General features: G+C 38.3%; 1 protein-coding gene across 4 annotated transcripts in view; it reads right to left on the bottom strand.

The window, feature by feature from the left end:
* The window catches only part of U2SURP (U2 snRNP associated SURP domain containing), a 50,829-nt gene extending 27,824 nt beyond the window's left edge, over positions 1-23,005 (bottom strand). The window contains exons 1-12 of one of the 4 annotated variants that reach the window (XM_047784007.1): positions 22,877-23,005; positions 13,018-13,062; positions 10,915-11,046; positions 8,704-8,802; positions 7,011-7,125; positions 6,434-6,567; positions 2,852-2,919; positions 2,213-2,307; positions 2,093-2,128; positions 1,910-1,992; positions 675-840; positions 288-499 (exon numbers count right to left, since the gene is read on the bottom strand). In XM_047784007.1, coding sequence (XP_047639963.1) covers positions 288-499; positions 675-840; positions 1,910-1,992; positions 2,093-2,128; positions 2,213-2,307; positions 2,852-2,919; positions 6,434-6,567; positions 7,011-7,125; positions 8,704-8,802; positions 10,915-11,046; positions 13,018-13,062; positions 22,877-22,921 — 1,230 coding nt within the window. In that variant the 5' untranslated portion in view covers positions 22,922-23,005. Of the gene's footprint in view, positions 1-287; positions 500-674; positions 841-1,909; positions 1,993-2,092; positions 2,129-2,212; positions 2,308-2,851; positions 2,920-6,433; positions 6,568-7,010; positions 7,126-8,703; positions 8,803-10,914; positions 11,047-13,017; positions 13,063-22,876 lie in introns of those variants that run through there. The other 3 variants (XM_047784022.1, XM_047784016.1, XM_047784031.1) reach the window with 3 other exon arrangements.
* Between the last annotated feature and the right edge of the window lie 4,632 nt (positions 23,006-27,637).

Genomic DNA, 27,637 nt, shown 5'->3' with positions numbered 1-27,637 from the left:
AGATACTACACTTAAGCAAACCTGGATACAACAGTGGACAAAGGAAGAAAAAAACCTAACAAGTGGTCAAAAAAGAAATGGTAGTCAGAAATAAAAATTTGACCTAAATATCCCAATACAGGGTTTCCATGGGCTAAGGCAGGGAACACATCTAGTTATTTCTTTCTCTTTAAGAGTTGCCAAACAGAAATGCACACACATTTTCTATAAAATTGTTGAAAGGAAATACTACCATAGATTTAGTATTTACAAATTAGATGCGGCCCTATGTACACTTTTTAAATTACCTTCTCAAAATCCTCCTTGTTTTTAGGTGGTGGTAACATGGGAGCATTGGGGTTTTTTAACCGCTCTCTAGGCTGTGCATTGAAAGGCAGTCCTGATGGAGGTGGAGGAAGTGTGTGTTCCATCATAGAAGGCGGAATGTATATGGGATGTGGAGGAATAGGCACAGCTTTACCCCAACCTAACTTCATTTCAAAAGACATAATCATCTTTCCTAAAAGAGAGGAAAAGTCACCTTGGTAACTTGCAAAAGAAAATAAAGGGTTCAAGTGATCTGAATTAATTTTCATTTTTAATCTTCACATTTCTGGTTCATTTTTTCCTAGAGTTTTTATAAATACTTTTCAAAACCAAAACGACATCTGAATTCTAAAAACGGACTTCCTTACCATTTAAATTTTTTAAAGCTCTTTCAGCATCTCTTCTATTCATAAAGGCCACAAAGCCACAATTTCTCTCTCTTGCTCTTTCTTCATCAGTTCTAGGCCACATAATTTTCACACTGGCTAATGGTCCAAATCTTCCAAATTCTTGGCACAACATTTCTTCATTCATCTATTAAAAGGCATAAAATGTTTTGGGTATGGAAAAAGGAAAAGGAAAGATTAAAAAAAGAGAATTCTATGCAACAGAAAGCAAAGTAGTTTTTGCAAAATGAAAAGAGACTGATTAAAGCTACAATTTTCCCTTCCAGTACTGGGATCTCCACAAGGGTAAAAGTCTGCCCTCATGGGGCATTCACAAATCCTTTCGTATCAGAAACATTCTAACTAAGTAAGTGGCCAGGTAAAGAGGCCAAGTGGCTGTAGAAATCAAAAGCACACCTTTGCCTTCACTCTTCCTCTTTTTGAGATCCTGCATCTAAAATAAGCTGTTCTATTGCAATGGTTTGTTCAGGCATTTAGCAACATTTTAAGCAGCAATGACTACCACGCTTAAGTCAAGGAGGAAATATTTGCTGGCAATGAAAGAAATAAATCTGATCACTTTTTCTTTTCCCAGCACCCAGCTACCACTGTAATCAAGAACAGAGAAAAAAAGAAAACAGTAAATATGCAATGAGGTCCAAAACACATAATTTTTTAAAGAGCATATTATGCACAACAACCACTATTACACTTGGAAATGAGAGTAGCTACAACCTAAACTAAAACTGTTTAAAAAAAAATTACATTCCCCACAATTAATATTGAAACAGGGAAAATAAAAACATAAGAGACAAAAGCACAAAACTAGTTTGTTATTATGAGGATTAAAAAAAGAGGAAATCTCTAAGGAAGGAATCTACACATCAGAAGAGGATAGTCACAAAAGAATATTGTCCACCACTGGTCATATCCTCAGTTGATAAATCAATCAGCACTTAATAAAACACTTCAAAATCTGAGTACAGTCCAGTTACAGGAAGAGGAGGCAAGCCTTTAGAATTGTAGCAAGAAAATTTGGCCCACATCAGTAAGGCTCAACTTTATAACTTTAGAGACTTACAAAGTTCCACCAAATTTGCTTACTTCAGATTCTTGAATTCATTTTTTTTTAACTGATTGAACTGATTGAAAAAATAGTTTTCCTCTAAAAGTATAAAGCATATGAGCCAACATTCATCTTATTTTTCCAATATTACCTGTGGATTAATGTTTCCGAGGTATAAATTAGTAGTGCTTGGATCTCCTACATCATGTGAACCAGGTGCATAATCATCAAGAACTAGGACCAAGAGCAAAAAAAAAAAAAAAAAATTATGACCTGCAAAATACAAAGTCTGGACCATTTCTATGAATTAAAAAAAAGCAAAAAACTGTATTACCACCAGATGATCTATTTCTTCTTGAAGGCGCATCCACTTTAAAAGGAAGAAAAGAAAGCAATTCTTAAGTTTTTAGAATTGTTCATCACAAATATAAACATTAAAATAAATTTGACTTACTAGAACGACGCTGACCATCAGAATCTGACTGAGGTGGCTCAAATCGACTTAACCTGCCTTTTGTCTTATGTCTCTCATCACGCTCTTCTTGAATTCTGTTGAAAATATACATAGTCACTAATAATGAGCCAAAATTTGTTTGTTCATATTTAATAACAGAAATTATCCAGATTTCGTCTTCAAATAACTTGAAATGTGTGTAAAGCCAGTACTGATAAGCAAGAGTCCCTCAGCTACAAGCCATGAAAAAACTTCTGACATATCACACAAGCAATGGGAACACAAAGCCCACTTTTAAGGTGAGGAGGAAATTCAACATTAAAACCACTGAAATTGTTCTTTCTTGGCTAAGGGTGACCACTCTTCACCCCTATTTTAGTAACTATATTGTTTCCACTGCAAACAGGACTCCGGACATTAGTTAAATCAATTGAATTGCATCCACATAATGCAAGCAACCTAGACACTTGACAAAACACTATTTCATTTTCAAACATATCCCACAAAGTATCACTTTAAACAGCCTCATGGTACGCCAGTTAGTAAAAACTAATTGGTAGACTACTTTCTTCATACCTGCATCTGTAAGTATCAGTTCAATATACCTATGACAGCCATTCTCAGCACTATAAAACTTACTGTTTCAATTCTTCTTTGAAGAGTTCCAAATTGCTTTTTTTCTTTTCTTTCTCCCCTTTCTTCAGTGGCTATGAAGGATATGATAAGTTATACTTCAAACAAAACAAAGTTAAATAAAACTAATGATTCAATAATCAGATCATTTTAAATAAACTTTTACTTTAGTGCCAATTTTAGCCTAATTATTTAAATTAGAAAGAATGTTTCTGTTACCATTAACCTTCCCTTCCTGTTCTCTAAAACTAAGAATTTTTTTTTGTCTCTCTCTTTTTTTTGGGCGGGGGGGAGCGGGAAACGACACCTTTGGCATATGGAAGTTCCCAGGCTAGGAGTCCAGTTGGAGCTGTAGCTGCAGCCACAGCAACATGGGATCCGAGCCGAGTCTATGACCTACACCACAGCTCACAGCAACACCGGATCCTCAACCCACTGAGGGAGGCCAGGGATCAAACCCACATCCTCATGGATTCTAGTCGGGTTTGTTATCCACTGAGTCATGACCAGGAACTCCAAAACTAAGAATTTAATAATTATTTAAAAAAATAAGCAGCAGTCTTAAAGGAGCCACCAACTTTTTGCCCCACAAAAGTCTATAATACATAGTCCTGAATACTGTTAGAAGAGTACTGGGGGCAAAACTAAAAAAGTAACTGAACTGCCACCAAAAAAAAAAAAAATAAATTAAAAATAAAATAAAATAAAAATAAGCACTCTTCAAAACAATCACCTTAAGGAGGATATGAATTACTGAAACAAACAGCAACACAAACACCTTTGAAATTTCTCTCTTAAAACTGCTTCCAAAAATCATTTTGGAATTCCTCCTATAAAAGTGCCAAAATAATTTAATGGGGAAGAACAATCTTTTCGACAAATGATGCTAGCGCAACATAATATCAACAAAATAAAAATTGAAGTTTTACTTCTACTCTACACCACATACAAAAATTAACTCAAATGTTCACAGAGCTAAATATAAGAGCTAAAACTATAAAACTCTTAGAGAAAAACACAAGTGAATCATCATGAAGCTAAACTAGGCAATAGTTTCTCAGATATGAAGGAAGGACAAAACTTCTTTGGTTTACTACAAGAAACAAAAGGAAAAGCAACAAAACAATTGATAAACTGAACTTCATCAAAATTTAAAGCTTTTGTTCTTCAAAGGACACTATCAAAAAAAGGCAAAGATGGGAGAAAAACATAAGTAACTTGACTCTAGAAGCATGTAAAAAAATACTCTTACAACTCAACAATAAAGACAACCCAAATAAAAAATGTTCCAAAGAACTCCTGTTGTGGCTCAGTGGAAACGATGTGACTAGAATCCATGAGAACCACAGATTTGATCCTTGGCCTCGCTCAGTGGGTTAAGGATCTGGCGTTGCCATGAGCTATTGTGTAGGTCACAAACTTGGCTTGGATCTGGTGTTGCTATGGCTATGGCGTAGGCCAGCAGCTACAGCTCTGATATGACCCCTAGCCTGGGAATTTCCATATACTGTGGGTGCAGCTCTAAAAAGACAAAGACATGGGAAAAGAAAAAGCGCCAAGGATCTGAAAAGACATTTCTGTACTGAAAACTACAAATGATAATAAACACATAAGATGCTCAACATCACTAGGCAAGTGCAAATCAAAACCATAATTAGGTAAAACTTCACACCCACTAAGATGACTAATTTTATTTATTTTATTTTATTTTATTTTATTGTCTTTTTGCTATTTCTTTGGGCCGCTCTCGCAGCATATGGAGGTTCCCAGGCTAGGGGTCTAATCAGAGCTGTAGCCACCTGCCTACGCCAGAGCCCACAGCAACGTGGGATCCGAGCCTCGTCTGAAACCTACACCACAGCTCATGGCAACGCCAAATCGTTAACCCACTGAGCAAGGTCAGGGACCGAACCCGCAACCTCATGGTTCCTAGTCGGATTCGTTAACCACTGTGCCACGACAGGAACTCCTAAGATGACTAATTTTAAAAACAAACACATTTTAGCAAGTGGTGATAAAGGTATAGAAAAACTGGAACCCTTATACACTGCTGATGGACTATAAGATGGTACAGCTACTTTGGAAAACAGTATGACAGGTTCTCAAAAGGTTAAACAAATTAGTTACCATATGACCAGCAATTCCACTCCTAGGAATATGTAAGAGGAATAAAAAATACATGTTCACACAAAAGCTTATACATGAATGTGTTTAGAAGCATTACTCATAATAGCCAAAAAGTGGAAACACCACAAACATCTACCAAGTAACAAACAGACTGATAAACAATGTGGTAAATCCATAAAGTGGATTACTCAACCATAAAAAAGAATAAAGTAATGGTATACATATGCCACAATATAGATGAAACTTAAAACATTATGCTAAGCAGCTAGACACAAAAAGGCCACAAGTTGTATTCCATCTACATGAAATGTCCAAAACAGATAAATCCAAAGGGATGGCAAGTAGTTTAGTGGTTGCCAGAAGTTGGGGATGACTAAAAGTTAAGTATACAAAAGTTAACTTTCTTTCTGGGATAATAAAATGTTCTAAAATTAGAGATTAGTGATTGTTGCCCAACTATAAATATATTTAAGGAGTTCCTGTTGTGGCACAGCAGGGAATCCAACTAGGATCCCTGGCCTCGCTCAGCAGGTTAAGGATCTGGCATTGCCCTGAGCTGCAGTGTAGGTCGCAGACTCGGCTCAGCTCTGGCATTGCTGTGGCTGTGGCTTAGGCTGGCAGCTGTAGCTCTGATTAGACCCCTAACCTGGGAGAACCTCCATATGCCGTGGATGTGGCCCTAAAAAAGACAAAAAGACCAAAAAATATATATATATACACACATACATATATATATACTTACATATATATACATACATATATATATACACAGACACATATATGTATTTAAAACACATATATAAAAAACTATAATTTTCAAGAGTCAATTTTATGGTGTGTGAATTAATCTCAACAGTTTTTTTTTTTAATTGCTTTCAGAGCGATCTTAAAAGTCACACAAGAAAAATCAGTCTCACTATTCAATATAATCACATTTCTTCACCAAATTTCGCTCCAAATGATATGACCCACATCTACCTACCATCCCACATGAAAATCCAACCCTCAAAAAATTAAGATTTCCTAACACTGAGCATGTTTAAAGGAAAGTGTCACTAGTTCTGACAATTTCAAAAATGTGCCAGGCAACAGACACACTACTGGAGTACCTAGTCTTCCAAAGTAACCGATACCATACATGCTGATATAATTTAAATACGCAAGTTCAGCATTGCTTAAAAAGACAATCCCATTATTTTACATTTATACCTAAAATGCAATTAACTTTTTACTTGCAATATAAGTAACAGCAAATGTTCACTGCTCAAAGAACATAAAAAGAATATCTATGTGTCCTAATTTATTATTTCTCATTTAGGAAGATTATGCATAAATATTCAACATCTACTCCCAAAATAATTAAAAACAAGAAACCAAAGTCCTGCTTACAGTGGAAGTACTAAAAATACTGGTAGTGTCATGTCCGTACATAAATGGTCACTTTATTTAAGTAGGACTTACAGGTTTTTTGGTTTCTATCACAAGAAGAGATGGTGGTCTTTCATTGGATGACTGATTTGGAGGGTTTTTTTGATCTGCAAATCTTGAAGATGGCTTATAGATTTTTCCTCTTTTTTCATCTGTTTCATGTTCTTCTGAAATTTAAAATGCTCAATTTCAAAACCAATTTCACATTACATGGATTTTCTTTACTATTTTTATTTAGGAGCAAAAATTAGTTAAAATGCTTTTGGTATCAAAATATATCACTAGCGACAAAATACAAAATTAAATTCAAATATTATTCTCAAAAATATTAATCATTTAGAGGAAAACTACAAACTACATTTAAGTTTTTTACAAAGTTCTCTGCTATCTCAAAACCTGAAAGGTACTAGATATTTTAAAACTTTAAATCTGGCTCCAATTTCTCAGTAACCCATAGTTGGCCATACAGTTTGCTAATTAATATCACCACTAGAGGGTGCTGATAGAAAGGAAACATGAAATTCAAAAGCAACCAATTTCTTTCACAATTACCTGCAGTCATCCAACCAAGACTTTAGGTTTGCCCAAGGACTACAATATTCATACTAACCTTTAGCTGCATTAACAACACCTCCACGCACAAATGTTTTCACTTTATTACCATCACTTCCTTCAAAAGCAGCAAGAAATTCCTCATAAATCTCAGCAGCTGCCTTTTCATCCTCCTAAAATACACAAGAAAATATTGACATCATTTGATATAAGTTATTGTACAGGAGTTCCCGTCATGGCACAGCAGAAACAAATCCGGCTAGGAATCAAGAGGTTGCAGGTTCAATCCCTGGCCTCGCTCAGTGGGTTAAGGATCCAGCATTGCCAAGAGCTGTGGTGTAGGTTGCAGACGTGACTCGGATCTGGTGTTACTGTGGCAACAGCTCCAATTAGACCCCTGGCCTGGGAACCTCCATGTGCCTCGGATGCGGCCCTAAAAAGACAAAAATAAAATAAAATAAAAATAAAAATTATTGTACATAGGGTAAAACACACCAAGAAAAAATGTAAACAAAACCTCTCCTCCACTGGGGAAAGCAGGTTATTCAACAGTCCTAAATAATATCTAACCCTTAGTAGATACTAGTTAACACTGAAATTAAAGGGAATTTTGCTTCTCTAAGGGTAATTTATGGAACCAGAAAAGGACCCATTAAGTAAATTTGTTTAGGGACAATTCAAGGGTCCAACTGTATGACAACTGAGTATACAAACTATATTATTCTACTAAATGTTTAGGACATTTCCAAGGTTCAATAAATCCAATTCAGTGAATATAAAGATTTCCTTCGCAAACTATCGAAGACATGGGTATCAGAACTTTGAAGGGGCAGTATCTCCAGACAGCATTAAAGAAAAAAAAAAACCCTCAGGAGAAACCTTGACAATTGTAATTATTCTAAATGACCCCAAAACATGTATGACTAGAAAGGCCAATAAAGCAAAACAGAAAATCTAGAAATCTAACAGAATATGGAAATTTAGTATTCAATAAAAGGGGCATCTCAAATCAGTGGAGAATGGATGGACTCGACTTTTTTTTGTTGTTAGGGCCACACCCAAGGCATATGGAGGTTCCCAGGCTATGGGTCTAATTGGAGCTATAGCTACTGGCCTACGCCACAGCCACAGCCACAGCCACACCAGATTTGAGCTGCGTCTGTGACCTACACCACATCTCACAGCAACACTGGATCCTTAATCTATTGAGCAAGGCCAGGGATTGAACTGACAACCTCATGGTTCCTAGTCGGATTGGTTTCTGCTGAGCCACAACAGGAACTCCTGGATGGACTTTGCAATGAATGATGCTGGGATTACTTGATAGCCAATTACTTGCTACACACCCGAAACTAACAACTTTCTAGGTCAACTATACTCCAATAAAATTTTAAAAGGATGTGAACATTATCTGCCAATAAAAAAGCCAAGGTGGAAAAAAAGTGTACTGTGTATAGCATGCTATTGTTCATCTAAAAAAGAAAAGGCACAATGTACATTTACACACTTGATTATATAAAAAGAACAAAAATAATCAAAACTGTTACAAAGAAGAGACGAAATAGCGGAGGGGACAAGGATAAAGTTGGACTCCTCTGAATATAACTTGTGCTACAGACTTAACTTGGGAGTGGGAGCTGAAAATTCCCTGGAGGTCAAGAATCTTTGAAAAACATTACTGTAAATATACTTAATACCCCCTTAGACATATTTACTGACAAAGATAACTAAAAACACATTTTAAGCATTACCTTCTTCTTTAATTCCTCTTGCTCCTTCTTACTTAAAGTTCGCTTAGCTGTACTCATTTTTCCAATACTGAATGCTTTAAGTTTGTTTTCCAGAAGAGGCTGTGGAAAGAAATAAAAAGCATACCTTTACATACACATTCTCAATGCTATCTATAACTCAATTAACTTGTTATTACCCTAAAAGTTAATAACATACAAAAGCCATTTAAAAAAAAAAGTAAAAATAAAACACAGAGACACCAAGGCTTAGGACCCATTCCACCTAATTGTTGATAGCAAGAATGCAGTTAAGGAGGTAAACTACAGAAGTTTCTAGGCAAAAGAAGCAGTAACAGAAAACAGACATTCAAATAGGAGGAGGCATATTATTTTCATGGTTCAGTATCAAGAATTACTACCATCTGGAACCCCTGCTTCAGGTACAACAAATCATCACTTCCTTTTATAATTCAGTAACTTACCTCACTCTTTGTCATCAACAAAACTCATATTTATGAACACAATAGTTTCATTTTCATTGCTGAGAAAATATCACATACAGTGTTTTAGGTTTCAGACAAGTAAATAGTCATCAATTAACTTCATTTATTTTAGAAACAACTTCCTCCTGAAATATGGCTTCAATAAATTGTAGACCTTTAAATGTTATTCATTTGAATGTTAATTTTTTTTTTTTTTTGCTTTTTTTGTTAGGGCCTCACCCATGGCATATGGAGGTTCGCAGGCCAGGGATTGAATCAGAGCTGTAGCCACCAGCTTATGCCACAGCAACTTGCAATCTGAGCTGCACCTGCGACCTACACCACAGTGCACCCTCAATGCCAGATCCTTAACCCACTGAGTGAGGCTAAGGATTGAACCCTTGTCCTCATGGATGCTAGCTGGGTTCGCTAACCAATGAGCCACGACGGGAACTCCTGATTCATAAACTTTTAAAAGAGAGCAATGTTGGAGTTCCTTGACAGCCTAGTGGTTATCACTGCTGTGGTGCGGGTGGGTTCGCTCCCCGGCCCAGGAACTTAATAAACAAATAAACTTTATTTATTTGTATGGCCAAATAAATGAGAGGAATGTTTATTAAATACAACCTAAAATATCAATCTGCAATTGAGATCTGAAGGTTTCTCTCTCACCTACCAAAATGAGAAGTACAAAATTAGATTATCAATCCCCTGGTTATTTAAACGGGCTTGCCCTTGTGAAATATGGAGTGGAAAAGTAATATTGCTGCAAACTACTTTAAAGTTACATTAAAATCCCTTTGAAAAAATAAAAGCAGTTCATAACTCAAAAGTCCATACTGGGTTTCAGGACATATTCAAAATAAATTTTCCCCCAAATCAGAAAGGAAAATGTTTTGCCATCATTCAGCACCAGTGTTTCAACTTTTGAAGTTTAAACAAATGGTAATAATTACATATAAATTCAACGAAAAGCAATTTTACAAAAAACAAAATTTCTGTACTTAATGTTATTTCCTAAGACCTAAACACATAAGAGATAAGTGGTAAGGAAATTACGGAATATTTGTTCAAAAAATATAATTATCTATTAAAAATTTGTTCACATAATTTTTCCTAAAATTAGAAAAATTATATCTGAACAGTCTTTTAAAACATATTCCTGTAAAATGGACCTCAGCAAAGTAAAAATACATTTACAAATATCAAACACGAAAAAATAAAGTGTTACCAATGTTAATACTGGCTGGTAATGTTTATCTTCTTCATTCTATTTTCCAAATTTAACCATGACAAGAAAACATTCTTTGAAATTGCGCAGGTTACTCTGGGCACTGCACTGACTGGAGTGAATAGCTTCCCAGGGCAGGACTACATATAAGCTCTCTGAGAAAAGTATGTTTTAGTCATCGGGTGTATTTCTAGTGACTGGCATTTGACACTTGGTTCAGTAAAGGTTTAGGTATAAGGGGAGAACAATAAATCTGACTATTAACCATTTTACATCCAAAACGCTCCTTAGTTTTTAAATAAAACTATAAATTTTAAATCAAAGAATATTTTACAGATGAGCTAACAAAACATTTCCTTGGATAAGTCTGAGTTTATTGTTAACCAAAATATAATAATGAATGCCATTTTCAAATAGTGTAAGATGAAACAAGTACAAAACCAAGACATTCACTACCAAATTCAATCAAGGACAAATCAAAATCATTAACTACTCTTTCCTATATTTAATAATACTTACTTTTGAGAGATTCTGATGAGGAGAATCACAAAGACTTTCACGGGCACTCTCATTCCTATAATTATGTTTTCTTGGGCTCTTAGGTCGTGTCCGACTTGGCATATCACTATCTGAGGGTCCAGATGCATCCATCTTCAAGAAAAGTAAAACAGGTTTTTAAAATTCATATATGCAGTACTGAAACTAAAAACCCAAATGTTCAAACACTGACAAACTTCATTATATGTTATCGAAATATATCACCAATGATCCTTCAATCCCCTAATACCACCACTGATCTCATCAGAGAAGTCCTTAAGTTTATGAAAAGTTTCCAATATTTTTTTTTTTTTTTGCTTTTTAGGGCCGCACTAATGACACATGGAGGTTCCCAGGCTAGGGGTTGAACTGGAGCTACAGCTGCAGGTCTACACCACAGCTCACGGCAATGCTGGATCCTTATCCCACTGAGGGAGGCCAGGGATCAAACCCGAAACATCATGGTTCCTAGTCGGATTTGTTTCCGCTGCACCACAATGGGAACTCCCAGATTTCAATAATTCTAACTTGCACTTGCAAGCTCAAATTTTATATGGCTAATAGTTGTTCTTCTTGATGTAAGTTGTTTTCCTTTACTTTTAATAAAATATCTGCCAAACACCCAAGTCTGATTAACCATAGTTTGTCAGTTTAACCTTCAAGTAAAAATGGTATTCCATGAATAAAGCTGCCAGTTTGATAACTTAATCCCACAAGTACCTTTCCTCAAGACAAACACCACACTTTGGCAAGCAGAAACGCTCTTATTTCATCACTCAGAACATTAAAAAGACCCATATGCAAGGACAAGATTTAATAACTTTTACTGCTTCATCAAGAACATTCTCCAGTGAAACTAGCAGTTTTACTGTGCCTGCTAAGGGAAGAATACAATGACTTCTAACACATGTTGGTGACACTGCCTTGATTTGTGCTAAGGTTCCAACAGTTTACCCATCAATTTTTTTTTTTTAAGTATAGTTGACTTATGGCATAGTAAGTTTCAGACATATAGCACAGTGATTCAGTTACACACACACACATACATAAAGACAGACATATATCTTTATATTCTTTTTCAGATTCTTTCTCCTTACAGGTTACTGCAAAATAGTGAGTAGAGGGCCCCTATGCTGTACTTACTTCTTGCCCATCAATTTCCTTTGCACCATTAGTGCAAATGTCAATACCACAAAGATAAATAATGTCTTAGTATTACTACAAAATAGTTCTGAATTCAGAACTATTCCTTGGAATCCCAGCAACCCCAGCAGAATGAGGACCACACTTTGAGCACTGCTATAATAACACATGTAAAGAAATGTTTATACAGTATTATTCAAAATGTCAAAAAGCTTTAAACAAGGAGTTCCTGTAGTGGCGCAGAGGTTAACGAATCCGACTAGGAACCATGAGGTTGCGGGTTTGATCCCTGGCCCTGCTCAGAGGGTTAAGGATATGGTGTTACCATGAGCTGTGGTGTAGGTTGCAGATGGGGCTCGGATCCCAAGTTGCTATGTCTCTGGCGTAGGCCAGGGGCTACAGCTCTGATTGGATCCCTAGCCTGGGAACCCCCATATGCTGCGGGAAGCAGCCCTAGAAAAGGCAAAAAGACAAAAAAAAAAAAATCTTTAAACAAAATATCTATGCCCGTTGACAGAGAAATAGCTTAAAAAGTAACTGTACCTCCCCCAAGGAACATTAAGATGCCATTAGAAAGACCAGATCAGAGCTATGTCTGCTGATTTGAGAGGATTTCCAACAGGTATACTGTGCAGTGAGAAAAGAACTGTGTATAATGCAAAACCTGTTAAAAAATATGTGAGTACACACAATGTATGCACAAAATTTTACAAGCATAATTAAAAAAAAAGGAAATATACACACTTGGTTTCTACCAAGTTATGTGAATAGAATACAAAAAAGAACACAAAATATCTAGTAAAAAAAGATGAAAATAGGCACATATGATACAATCATAATTATTTATCAAGTAAAGTCATAAGGGCTATTATCAAGTAGGGATATATACAAAGAGATATTAAATTTTAAAGAAAAAAGACCAAGACTGTCTTTTATACTCACATGTGCATCTGAAGATCCAGATGAATGAACATCTGATGATCTGGTCTACAAGTATTAAAAATAAATGTCAACATTTAAATAGTTAGAAAATGCATTACATAAATGAAACAAGTGTTTCTCATGTTATACAGACTTAAGCTTTCCTAACTTGTAGCAATTTGTTCTCAACTAATAAAACCAAAGGCTTACAAGAAAACACTGTGATCCAAAATAAATGTGTAAGTCAATTCTTTAAAATTCAGAATGTATATTTCCCAAAATATGACACACGTGATAGTGGGATATACCTGAGGCATACTGAAAACCAACCCTCAACACTATTTTTACAACAGAATTTTTGTGCAATAGCTCTTCCCAAGTCATCAGATACACTGTTTACTGCCATAACACTGATGGGGTAGCAACTTCTTGCTACATAGCAAAGAAACCTCTCCTCCTTTCTCCAACCTCCAGAAGTCATGTAAGAAGCAGATTCTAATAAGAAAATCCACACATAAACCCTTGACGTCCCATAAAAGGTACAAATTCTACTGCAGAAATAGGATCTTTCTTTTCCTTGAAACTATCAAATCTTTGATAGGCCAACATTTCCAACTTATTTTAGGGATTGCTTCTTTTTCAGCATGCCACTGTTAACAACTGTTGCACAAAGAAGAGCTCAGTCTTCAAACAATAGCACTTTCCAACAAGGACAACTGTTAAAATCTCATCTTTCTTTTTCTTTTTCTTTTTTTTTTTTTTTTGGTCTTTTTGCCATTTCTTGGGCCGATCCCGAGGCATATGGAGGTTCCCAGGCTAGGGGTCAAATCGGAGCTGTAGCCACCGGCCTACGCCAGAGCCACAGCAACGCGGGATCTGAGCCTCGTCTGCAACCTACACCACAGCTCACAGCAACGCCGGATCGTTAACCCACTGAGCAAGGCCAGGGATCGAACCCGCAACCTCATGGTTCCTAGTCGGATTCGTTAACCACTGTGCCACAATGGGAACTCCCTCATCTTTCTTTTTCTTAATTGATCTACATTTCAGATTACATATGGCATATCACTCTTTATTTTTCACTATGCATTTAAGGATGAAGAAGCCAAGCTGTAAGGCTATTAACTAAATAATATGTGGTATCTTTCTGAAATGTTTACTTGGCAGCCCACAATTTAACTGTCACTGAGTTGTTTTTAATTTTTCAAGGTACTAGGCAGTGAGATTTTACTTATTTCACATATTTTTAAATACTAAAAGTGAAATCAAGAATCTTGAGATCAGTGGTAATAAACCCAATTAGTATCCATGAGGACGCCTGTTTGATTCCTGGCCTCACTCAGTGGGGTTACAGGATCCAGCACTGCTGTGAGCTGTGGTGTAGGTTGCAGATGAGGCTCGGATCTGGCATTGCTGTGGCTGTGGCATAGGCCGGCAGCCGCAGCTCTAATTCAACTCCTAGCCTGGGAACTTCCACCTGCTGAGGGTGCAGCCCTAAAAAGACAAAAAGAATCTTGAGACGACAAATGTCTCATCTGATCCTAGCTCCCAGCTGTAGATTTCAAATAAAAAATGCAAGAAAAAAAAAAAGCTAATTTTTAAGAGAGAACTGAAGATTTGTATTGTGTAGAAAAGACCAAATAAGATTCCTGTGGGTCCACACAATACTGCTTTATTTACCTGGTTGAAACATAAGGTAAAGAACAGCTGGTCAATTTTTCATTATGAATCAATTTATTCCAAGACAACAGAGTATTGAGCTCATCTCCATTCTTTCTACCTATCATTTTTCTGTCCCCACCTTTTATTGTGTTCAGTTTATTCTCCTTGCTAACCTTTCCTAAAGGCAAGATGTCAGAAAAGAAATTTTTTGACATTTCAATTTAACCCTATAAAACACGCTCTGAATCAGTCTGAAATACGATCATCTGCAGACACTTAAAAATTAGAAAACCGAAGAGAATAACTCCTCTTAAAAAAGAAAAAAAAGTTCAGTCAAGAGACTGAATTGAAGGGGGGAAAAAAAACCTGCCTTCTAATACACCAGTGTTAACCTGCTAAGTAACAAAAATAAAACCCTCGTCATAATACTAACAAAAAACATAAAACACCTAGAAGCTCCCACTGTGGCACAGCAGTTACGTTAAGGATCCAGCCATGTCCCTGTGGCAGTCAGTGTAGGTTTGATCCCAGCCCCAGTACAATGGGTTAAGGGTCCACCATTGCTGTGGCTGTGGTGTAAGTTGCAGAGGCAGTTAGGATTCAAACCCTGGCCTGGCAACTTCTACATACCAGATGGGGCCAAAAAATTAAAAAATAAATTAAAAAAAAAAAAACCCACCTAGAAACCAACTAAAGAAATATGTATAATTCTGTGTGAAGAAAACATACACTTCACAGAAGGGTTGTTATCAAGTTACCATTTGAAAAGATTCATCACATTCCTAGATGGAAAAATCTACATTGTTAAGACAAAGTCAACTAAACATAAATTCATTTACATAATTCATTCAACGGCTCAAAATCCTAAAGGGAAGTCTCTGCAAGGGGAAAAAGGGGATTGCCAAAATTAATTGTAAAGCGCATCCAGAAGAATAAGCATGAAAGAGCAGCTAAGACAGTGAGAGCTTTTCTTTAATCTATGCACCATAACCAAATCATAATTTCTAGTATTTAAAAGTAACAGCATGGCTTAATACAACGCACCAGCTGACTTCAATTAACCTAAGATGGCACTGATCTTATTTACTGCAAAGCAGACACTTTCCACTGATACATAGCTATAGCTCACACAGCATTCAGAATGAAACTTTTTTAGGCTCAAGAACAGTTAGATGCAAATAGTTGTTAATAAAAATTTTACAGGAATAACCAACTTCTAAAGCTAACGGTCCAAGGTAAGCAGTAAATGTATCACTACTCTAGAGGCTGAGCCTCTCCCTCTAGTTAATCTAAAGCTGCATTGTATTTTTGTCTTGTGTTTGAGTTTTATGTTTTTACTGAAGAACAGCAAATTAATGATGTTTAAAGGTCTTCCAGGAGTTGCCGTTGTGGCACAATGGTTAACGAATCCGACTAGGAACCATGAGGTTGTGGGTTCAGTCCCTGCCCTTGCTCAGTGGGTTAACGATCCAGCGTTGCCATGAGCTGTGGTGAAGTTGCAGTCTCGGCTTGGATCCCACGTTGCTGTGGCTCTGGCATAGGCCAGCAGCTGCAGCTCCGATTGGACCCCTAGTCTGGGAACCTCCATATGCTGCAGGTGCAGCCCTAGAAAATCAAAAAAGACAAAAAATAATAATAATAATAAAGGTCTTCTGAAGTCCACAGCACAAATTCTTATCCAAATAAAAAGATCCAAAAGCAAGAAATGAAAGGGTAAAATAAGGGAGGTTTGAGGCAATAAAGAAGCAAACACAAGATTAACCACAGGATAGAGAAAGCAGATATAGCATGGATGTGGGGAAGAAGAGTAAAAAAAACAAAAAATTAAATTAAAAGAAGGTTTTTTTTAAGGGCTGCACCCACAGCATATGGAGATTCCCAGGCTATGGGTCTAATGGGAGCTACAGCTGCCGGCCTACACCACTGCCACAGCAATGCAGGATCCAAGCCGCACCTGTGACCTACACCACACACAGCTCACGGCAACACTGGATCCTTAACCCACTGAGCTGAATCCTTAGCCCACTAAGTGAGACCAAGGATCGAACCCTTGTCCTCATGAATACTAGTCAGATTTGCTACCACTGAGCCATGATGGGAACTCCAAAAAAGATCATTAAGATGGCTGCTGAGGAGACAAAAGCAAAGCTAACTAAACTATACCATAAAACTTTTTTTTTCTAGCTGCTCCTACTTTACTTCAAATGAAAAACACCCTACACCTGAGTTCTCAAATTTGCAAACTATCCACAGATTTAATAGGATCTTTCTTTTCCTTGAAACTATTTCCGCAGTAGAATTTGTACCTTTTATTATACACCAAGGGTTTATGTATGGATTTTCAATCAACCATTATTGTACTGAGATAACTGCCAATTCCTTATCTTTAACCTTGGTGCCTCTCCTGCATCCCAACCTGTTGTTCAACAGCTTCTTAGACATCTTCACCTGAATGTGTACAAGCTCCTCAAATCCAATATATCTAAAATTATCTTATCCCAAACTATCTTCTCCTGTTGACAGTCTTATTTCTGACAATGTCATAACCTGGAAATAGTTAAAAGGTTAAGAGCACACATTCTGGACTCAGATTTCCTGTTTTTAGCACTTATAGCTTTGTAACCTTGGGCCTAGCTCTTTCATCTATAAAGCTGAATAGCACCTGCCTTGTTCTGAAGCACAAACACAGGTGAGGAGTTCCCACTGTGGCTCAGTGGTAACAAACCCAACTAGTATGCATGAGGACATGAGTTCCATCCCTGGCCTTGCTCAGTGGGTTAAGAATCAGGTGTTGGGGTGAGCTGTAGTGTAGGTCGGCAGCTGCAGCTCAAATTCGACCCCTAGCCTGGGAACTTCCAAATGCCGTGAGTGAGGCTCTAAAAAGAAAAGAAAAAACAAAAAATAAAACAAAAACACGAGTGAAGCACTAATGCCAGCAGCATTATAACAGTCATCCTCAACTCCTTTATTCCCTGCAATCAACTGAGTCAAATTGTGTTCATCCCACTTTTAATAAAACTCTTCTTGGGGGATCTTTTTTCTAAAAACACTATTGTGATTCAAATCTTGCCTTTATTCAACTATTTATTGGGCAACCACTTACTGGTACTGTGCCTTGTATAATAGGCACAGTACCATAAAATAAGACAGAGCTCTTGCCCTTTGGAGCTAATAAAAGAGACAAGTAAAATAGTATGGCTATACCACAAGAGCACAGAGGGCAAGCAAACAGTAATGAGAGTGAGATGATGTTAAATAAAGGCTCCCCAGAGAGTATCTGAGGTGAGATTTTTTAAAGCAGTCCTTTATATTTACCAGCAGCACTTCAAAAAATTTTCAAATCCCACTCCCAAATCCTTCCCAAACTATGTCCCTAGAATAGCTTTCCTAAAGGATCTTCCTGACTTGAATTTTCCATGGCTAATTTTATCCTACAGCACCAAGCCTCCACAATTTAGCTCAACCTTACCTTTCCATCTCAGAAACTTTTATTCCCTATGAAGTGCCCTATGCAATAATTAAAGAGGACCATTTATCAGTCCATTTACCAGTGATTTGTTTTCTTTACCATACCTATCTCTTTTTTATACCCCTATGCCTACTCTTCAAAACTCTGCTCACCCCTCTATTCCCAAGGCCTTTCCCCCACCACCACCATCCTCCATTCAACCAGCCCTCACTTCTTTCTCTAAAATTTTAGATGCTTCCAATAACTCTGCCTTATACCACTAAGTGCTGACCCTCTCTTCCACTAGACAGCATGCTCCCTAAAACTGAATACTGTTTTATTTACTATTTTTTTCCTCAGAGTCAAGCACAAGATCTGGCAAATGACAGAGTCTCAATATTCTTGTTGATGTAATCTGTTGGAACAAATACCTACCCAACAAAATTACACCCCACACTACTAACATACTAAACTGTCCATTCACTAATAAGTAGCAGCTACCTAGCTAAATACCACTCAAGATAAACCAAAGTCCACCTCTCAAAAAAAGTCATAAAATCACTGAGACAAGCACTATTTATTTTAATGAAGTTAAATAACAAACCTGAAATTATCCTTAAAATCACATCCCAAACACTACCAATACATAAAAAGTCCTAAATACATATTGAATGATCTATAGTTAATCTAAACTGAGGAAGAGCCTAGTGAAAAAAATTAACTCCTCAAGGAAGAGACATCTAACCCCTCAAAGAAGAGAATCTAACATTATCAAATAGCCTCAAGTACTACTGGCAACTGCACCTTTAAAAAAAAATTATTTCAGCAAAATATCTAGCATCCAGCCAACATGCAACAGAATGTTAAAGCTACTTAATAATAGTATAAGTAAAATATTGCAATTTTAGTATAATATTACAAGTTATTTGTAATATTAACATTGAGTTTAATATCCTGTAGGAAGTTTTCCTTTAATTTCAAAAAGGATGCTCTTTGTAAAAAGGGATAGAGATGCAGGAGTCTTCAATTTGCATACCCTCCTCTCATTGAGTCCTCCTCCCATTTGCCAGTAAGGCAAAGTAGTATATTTTTGTTGATTTACTTTCCAGGGGAACAAAGCTTAAGGAATAAAAATGAGAATGAAATAAATACTAGACTTATACAGAAGACAACCAATTCAATCTAGTAAAGATAGGAATTTTTTAAAATCATACCAACAGCCATATTCAAGCATCAATGCTACAAATATTCAAATTTTTAAAAAGCACCAATGAAGAAAACAAAAGTCCTTAATTCCTCCCTCCACCCCAAAATACAGCCTTCCACTCAGAAAACTAACCACTTTATAATCTTAACATAAGGTGGTTACCTTATAGTTACAACCAAGTCATAACGAAGATTCAGTTTAAACTAATTTTCAAGGTTTGTGTTTTGTTGGGAGTTTTTTGATCATATTTAACTTTTACAGATCTTCAGCTGCCACATGACACAGGCAGTAATATACACCTAAGGAGCACAAGCCTTGAAAGGATCCTCATTTTACTTATTTCATACAAGTGAAATACTTTTGTTAATCAGCAATGAATCAAAATAGTTCCCACACCAATTTAGCATTGGGTGTCCAAGAAAGCCAGCAGTATTGTCTACTTTGATCATTTACCTCTCTAACCCAATTTTTCGTAATATGATAGAAAGTAAACACTGTCACAGAGGAAAATAACAAGGCACACAATCCCATTGTATTAGCAGTATTACCAGCACAGGAGATGCAGAAGAATGAGAATACCATTTTGCTGAGCAGACAACTCTTACAATCAAAATTAATTTTTATAAATTAAAATCTAAGGAAATATGTTTAACATTTTTCTAAGCAAAATCATAGGCTCTTTGCCTCTCTTCCTAAAATCGAAGCTACAACATGGCACCAACACCCCTCCCCCACAGAGCATTATTTTAGTCTGGTGATACAGGAATAAATACACAGGAAATTTTTAGCTAGTTCCTAAAACATTTACTGAATTTCTACATTTGCCAGGCTTTAAAGTGAAAAGCATAGCAAAATTACACAAAAAATAAAGGGCACGTGGTCTCTTCATTAGGGACTACACATAAAGATTAAATCATTTGACTACATATACTTGAAACAATTTTAAAAGCAAGAAGAAACTAGCTAATTTAACATGTTATAATTAAGACACATCAAATAATTTTGCCATTGTCATTGGCAAGAACCTGTTTATGTTTAAAATTTCTTCTGAGATATAATTGACATAAAACACTGTATTAGATTCAGGTATACAGCATGATGATTAAATATCTGTATACATTACAAAAACATCACCACAAGTAAGCCTGGTTAATAGCCATTTGCCTTACAGTTTTCTTCTTGTGATGAGAACTAAGATCTACTCTCAGCAGCTTTCAAACATGCAATACAGTAGTGTTAAAGACTGTCGCCATGCTGTACATTACATTCCCTTGTACATTTTTAAGTTTAACATTTTTCTCAGTGTCTAGAAGTATGATTAACAAGCATCTCTGACCATATCAATAGGAATTTAATAACTACAATTTAACAAAGAGTAAGAAAGCACAAAACTGAAGAATCTGTTCACTCCCTCTGTATTGTAGTAGAATAATCCTCACTCATCTAAACTCCCCACAGGAAAGGAAATCAAACTAGAGAGCAAAGGCTAGAAATTCCAAGTACTGAAAGTATTAGCAAAAATGATCTTACACTCTCTCCAATAAATTCTGGACTTGGGTTAGAAATAAAAAGCAGCAATGTGGATAGTCATTATGTTAACTAATGACCTAGATTCTAAATCTCAACATTACAACTTATCCTGATATTTTCAAAAGTAAGTATTTTTCATTTCCTCTAAGAACAAAAGGGAAAAGCAAAGGAACTAAGAGTTATTCACTCATTTAACCTTTACATCAACCCTGTAGAAAGAGATTATGTCCATATTACCAACAAGGAAGTTGAGGCTCAAAAGTTTAAGCAATTTGCGACATCATAAATACAATTAAGTACCCAGTCAGAATTTGAATCCAAATCTCGACTTTGTTATCAAAATCCATAATCTCTCCACTACCTCGTGTACCCTCCATATTAATGCAAAAAACCACATCATTTGAGTCCTACTATATTTTACAGACATCGTAGGAAACCTCTTAATCACATCAATTGACGATAATCTAAAGCAATACAAACTGAAAAGATTCCTGGCAAATTCAACAATTTACACTTACCAGAAAAAAAAAAAAAAAAAAGCCATATACAACCCTGACAAATACTCTTAGAGAAGGCTGAACATATGCTTTAAAATGTTTTCAATGTATCCAAGGCCTCAAATAGGAGATACTAAAGTATTATTTTGAGAAGAAACAAAAATAGTGACGCTTACCGGTGAATTTTATGGATGTGGCTAACTTTGGTAATCGTTCCCTAACAGTAAACAGGGCTGTTTTTCTGATGAGTCTGCTGAGGAAGTGGGCAGAGTGATGTACCCAACTACTCCCCTCCTCATCAAGGGGAAATTAAGTGGGGAGAGGAGAAACAAGGAGTAAACGCAGGACGTAAAGCAGCCAATACTGGCCTTCTATCACAGCCTCCACACAACTAAAGGATTTCTGGTAAATCCATTACTAATTACGAACTAATTATAGACGTCATGCACCAAATGGCATAAAGATTATGATTAGAAACTGAGAAAGCAAGTATATAACAGGTTATATTTCCCAAAACAAACTGCACACACAGAACTAGCCCCGTCTACAGTAAACTTAACTTCCTAGTAACCGACTTGCAATTCATATACGCTCTTTAAGATGTGTATTACACAATTTCTTACATCGCATAGAAAAGCTTAACAACTACTTTGGGCACTATCTACTACTTTTAATATCGTTTTGAAAAAGAAACTCAAAGCAAAAACGATTAAATGACCCGTCCAAGATGGCAACTGGTGCCAGATGCTAATCACAACCTAAAGCTAAACTACTCCCACAGCTCAGTGGTTTCACAATACGTGCACACGATTCCCTGTACACTCAAAAGCAACTTATGAAAGTTCTCCTTTCGGGAGTTGATGAGGACCCCGAGTCCTCGAAAATGAGCCCTCCAAAGAAGCGTTCATTTCATACTTCCCCTTAAGGGAGGTAAGACCACGTGTAGAGCGTAGCATTAACCTTGGTGATGCAGCACCGCAAAGGAGAACTGCTCCCGCCTCTGCATTTCCCACCCCGCGTCCCTCCACTATAGGGCCTCCCCTCACAACCTGCAGCCCTAGAGATTATTTTTTCCCTGCAGGACGTGAGGGAAATTGAAGGAGGCCAGAAGCGTACGAGATCCAAACCCCAAAGAACCGAGGAAAGAGAAGTAGACCTTAAGTACCGGGAAGTGATTCCCGCCTCTCCTAGGCTCTGTCCCGGAGCTTCAGGGCGCAACAAGCTGAAATACAGAGGCGCGTTTTCCTGGCGTCAGACCTCAGTGTAAATCCCTGACTTCACCCCAATGGTAAGCGCGGGGCGAACTACTCATGCCACCTGCCCCGGGCCCGCCAGCCTCGAGCCGAATCCAGGCTGGGGCCGAGGGGAGATACCAGGCCTCTCAACCTGCGCACCACGGTGCGTCTGCGCCCCGGCCTACCGTCGCGACCGGAACGCGGACTTCCACCCCAATCTCCTCCCGCTGGCCAGAAGCGTCTGTAGTCTCCAGACGACAGTGATAGACTCAATGACTCACGAAGTCCTTTAAGAAATTACCTTTGAACTGGCCTTCTGAGAGCCGCCTGGCGTTTTGTCCGCCATCTTGAGCTTTGCCCCTCCTTCGGCGGCGGCAGCAGCACGGGCGAGTCGAACGCCGAAAGACTGGATCTCAACACAGCCCGCCAGAGGCTCCTGCAAGGCTAAATAGTCGATTGCCGACTATTCAAGGGGAGGTGGCCACGTGACTTCCGGTGTCGGTCTTTTTTTTTTTTTTTTTTTCCCCAGCTCTGCCCACTCTGCTGAATATCTGTGGGCGTCTCCCTGGCGGGTTGCGTTCTCCCGCCGGAGAATTTAGGGAATCTTCTTGTCCAGGCTTTCAGGGCTGGTTGGAATGCACCCTTTTCCCAGTGCCAGCCCTTGATAGGCGCGAACTAGTTGCACTTGCTGGATGAGTTAGGGAAAGCCTTCTTAAAGAAGAAATGCGTGGGTCAGCCGGGAGGAGTTTTTACTTCGACTCAAGTAAATCTTGAGCCAACAGGAGAGTGGGGCTGAGGTATGGTGCTCCATGGACAAAGATGGTGTTCCCGCCACCTCTGGCGCTCATACCCTAGGGGGAAAGGCAAACTTACAGTCTGTTCAAGTTACTTTAAAATGCAGTGGTGCCGAGAAGCAGAGCAGGGCAGCTTTTGACCCAAGCTGAGATTCCAGCAATGGGATTGTTGGATAGTCTGTTTAAGGCGTCTGCGAAATGGGTGCATGGAGAGAAAGGATGCATGAGAGAAAAATCATAAGCAGACGATAGTCTAAATCTAGCATTCATGTAAGTTATTATTTTAAAATTTTTTTATTTCGGAGTAGATTTACAATGTTGTGTTTTGGGTGTACAGCAAAGTGATTCAGTTACATATATACAGTTGTGTGTCATTTAAGAGACTTATAGGAGTTCCCATCATGGCTCAGGGGTAACTAACCTGGCTGGGATCCATGAGGAAGCAGGTTTCATCCCTGGCCTCACTCAGTGGGTTAAGGATCCATCCTTGTGGTGAGCTGTGGTGTAGATTGCAGATGCAGCTCAGATCTTGCATTGCTGTGACTGTGGCTTAGACCAGCAGCTGTAGCTCAGATTCTACTTCTAGCCTGGGAATGTCCATATGCCGCACCTGTGGCCCTAAAACAAAACAAAAAACAAGATAAAAGAGTTACATTTTACAGTTTGGTATTGCTTTCATTTTTAATCACAAATAGAGGAGAGTAACCATACTTCAGTGCTCTTTTCTTTCTTTTTTCTTTCTTTCTTTCCTTCTTTACTAAGATCTGTATTCAAAGAAGGAAAGCTTGCTTGAGGAGGTCATTCCAGAGCCAAACCAGGCAAAGAAAATGGAAAGAGCTTTCCAGGCAAAGGAAGTACTTGAAACAAAATCCGATGGCATGAATCAATATAGCCCAGCTGTGCAGTCACAGTAAGCAGTCACGTTGTATTAGACCAGGTGTAGGGCTGGAGAGGTGGATGGAAGCAAGCTCACACAGGGCCCTGAGGTAACCACTGTGCTTGGGGAGTTAGAATTCTATTCTGAGGGCAAAGAGTAGCCTTCAACAGAATTAAGTAGGGATGTGATGTCCAATTTTAAGCTTTAAAAGATTGAGCACTAGAGGAAGAGAGGAAGAAGAAGGGTTCATGAAGTCATTTATTCAAAGTATTTTTGAGTCCCGCTTGGTGTATAAAAGCCTACATGGAGTATTGAAAGGCTTACAGAGGCAAAAACACGGTGTCTTCATATGATTTAAGACTAACAGGAATGGGGGAAAGAAATGAGGAAAAGCAAACTAACACTGGAGAATTCAACTGATACTTCAAGGAAGGATCACCAGCTGTGGGAACTTTTCAAGAAGTAATTAATTCTGGAGGTAGGGATGGGGGTAAGGAGATGGAGGAGGTTTAAAACCAAAGGGAAGGAAGCATTTGAGCCAACTCTGAAGAAGTAGAATATTGTCTGTTGGATGGTGTTGGGGGAAAGGGAGGGGAAGTTGGGGAAGTGGTGAGGGACGCCCTTAGAACAGAATCTGACACATGGAAAGACTAAAAATCATGTGCCAGGCACTGAGGAATCAGCAGGCTAGGAAGGACTCCTATTTTATGTGGGAGATGGGGTTTGAAGAACAGAGAGTAAACAAACAGGAAATCATCAGAAAGTTACACGTGCTCTACTTTGAATGGGAGTGATGCTTTGCAACCTCCAGTCCTATTAAATTTATTTTCAAGCCCAGATTTTTTCAGTTCTGGGCTTTCCACTCTCACCTTCATCCTAGCCTCTAATTGAAGGCTAATCAAATTTGTTTGTTTGTTTGTTTACTTTTGTTGGAGATATCACTTCCTCCAGAAGGACTTAAAGACTTCCCTCCCACACTAAGCCTAAGTAAGAGGCTCTGCTTCCGTTGCCATAGGAACCTATTTCTCACTCAAGATGCTCATCACACTAGATCTTAATTATCTGTTTACAATCTAGGATTAGAAAGTGAAATCAGCTGAGCTGAAGGGCAATGTAAGGGCTTGGCTATGTCTAGCCATGTTCTGGCAGTGCCGCAGGCTGACTTTGTCACAAAGTGAATATATACATGCTTTTCATTCAAATCCCTAAAGTCCTACTTCACATAAAAAAATCATTTTTATTAAATGCTTACTCCTGAAGACTTAAAAATAAGGAGACACAGAATTCTCTCTCTTCTTTCTCTTACGATAAAGCCCCAAAGGAAGTCAAACCAGTATGACCTGAGTAGAAATGACACATAGTCCTTGATTAAGACCTAATTATATACATTCTTAAAAACTCACAATCATGATTAAGAGTAGAGTTCTCTGTAATGCATATAAGTCATGAAATCAGGGTCCTCTTGCTCAAACCACAAATTAAGGAGGATGAGATAGCATAAATATAAATACAGATGGAATTCTACACAACCTGAAATTTTTCATTAGATTCATAAATACTCTTGCCAGGTGACTACCCATAAAGAGAAAATCAGGAGTTCCTGTCGTGGCGAAGCAGATAAGAATCCGACTAGGCACCATGAGGTTGTGGGTTCCATCCCTGGTCTCAGTTGGTTAAGGATCTGGCGTTGCCGTGGCTATGGTGTAGGCTGGCAGATGTAGCTCTGATTGGACCCCTAGCCTGGGAACCTCCATATGCCAGAGGTGCAGCCCTAAAAAGGAAAAAAAAAAAAAAGTAAGAAAATCATACAACTGCAGTTCGTGTTACTTTTTTACAATCCACAATAAAACCATGCCATTCTTCTCTTTCTGATGTGTTGGTTCTCCAGTCACACACCTGTCATCTGTTTTTAAGGATTCTCCCTGCAGCCACATTCAACAGAGATTACAGAGTTATGCCAGGTACAGTCCACAGAGGTGTTTTGTTTGACTCAAGCATAGAGGTTTTTTTCCTTTGAAATTTGAGCATTTAAAAAATTTTTTTAATTATTTTTTTTCTCTTTTTTAGGGCTCCTGCAGCATATGGAAATTCCCAGGCTAGGGGTCAAATTGGAGCTGCAGGCGCTGGCCTACACCACAGCCACAGCAACACCAGATCCAAGCCCCATCTGCAACCCATGCTGCACCTTTGTGGCAACACCAGTTCCTTAACCCACTGAGCAAAGCCAAAGATCAAACCTGCATCCTCAAGGATACTAGTCAGGTTCTTAACCTGCTAAGCCACAATGGGAACTTCCATGAAATTTGAGCATTTTTTAATTTTTTATTTATTATTTTTTTTTTTTTTGGTCTTTGCCATTTCCTGGGCCGCTCCCGTGGCATATGGAGGTTCCCAGGCTAGGGGTCGAATCGGAGCTGTAGCCGCCAGCCTACGCCAGAGCCACAGCCACGTGGGATCCGAGCCGCGTCTGCAACCTACACCACAGCTCACTGCAATGCTGGATCGTTAACCCACTGAGCAAGGGCAGAGATAGAACCCGCAACCTCATGGTTCCTATTCGGATTCATTAACCACTGCGCCACGACGGGAACTCCCTGAAATCTGAGCATTTTTAAATCTGGGCACTTGACCTTTTTTATACTCAGGATGTCCAGCTTTTCCAGAAAAATGGTAAAGTCTGGGAAGGGCACAGTGGAGATGAGCCACAGGGAACCTTTGGGAAAGGGCTTTGGGTTCACCAGACCTTCACACACAGTTGACAAATAAATGCCCCACACAGGGCTGCTTGTAAGCATAAGAATTTCCTATTTCTTACACTTCAGCAGGAGTGATGATCAAAACATTTATCAGTCCCCCGGCACTGAGAGCTCAGTGCCTAGGGCCCATATACTTCTAAGGGCCTTCCAGAATGTCTTAATTTCTATTAAAGTAAGGTGGGGCAGGAGAAGGTCACGTGGATAGGCTAGAACAAAAGCAATGTTTCACAATATACACAATGAAAGAGACCTTATAAATAGTGGCTCCAAAGTTATCTTCCCCTTTATTGTGCCAATGGACTGCTCCTTTTTTTTTTTTCCTTTTTAGGGCTGAACCTGAGGCATATGAAAGTTTCCAGGCTAGGGGTCAGCTGCAGCTGCCAGCCTACGCTGAGGCCACAAGTCGGGATCCAAGCCACATCTGCAACCTACACCACAGCTCACAGCAACACCGGATCCTTGACCCACTGAGTGAGGCCAGGGATTGAACCCACATCCTCATGGATACTAACTGGGTCCTTAACTCACTGAACCACAATGGGGAATACCCAGAATTTTTCAGCAGCTTCTTCCTGCTCTCTAGGCTTCAGGATACATGTTCGTGGAAAGACAACCCCATCCATTTGTTCATTTGG

The sequence above is a fragment of the Phacochoerus africanus genome, chromosome 1 (genome assembly GCF_016906955.1).
Source record: "Phacochoerus africanus isolate WHEZ1 chromosome 1, ROS_Pafr_v1, whole genome shotgun sequence".
NCBI lineage: Eukaryota > Metazoa > Chordata > Mammalia > Artiodactyla > Suidae > Phacochoerus > Phacochoerus africanus.
The sequence above is the reverse complement of the archived record's forward strand: the minus strand, read 5'-3'. Positions and strand labels throughout refer to the sequence as shown.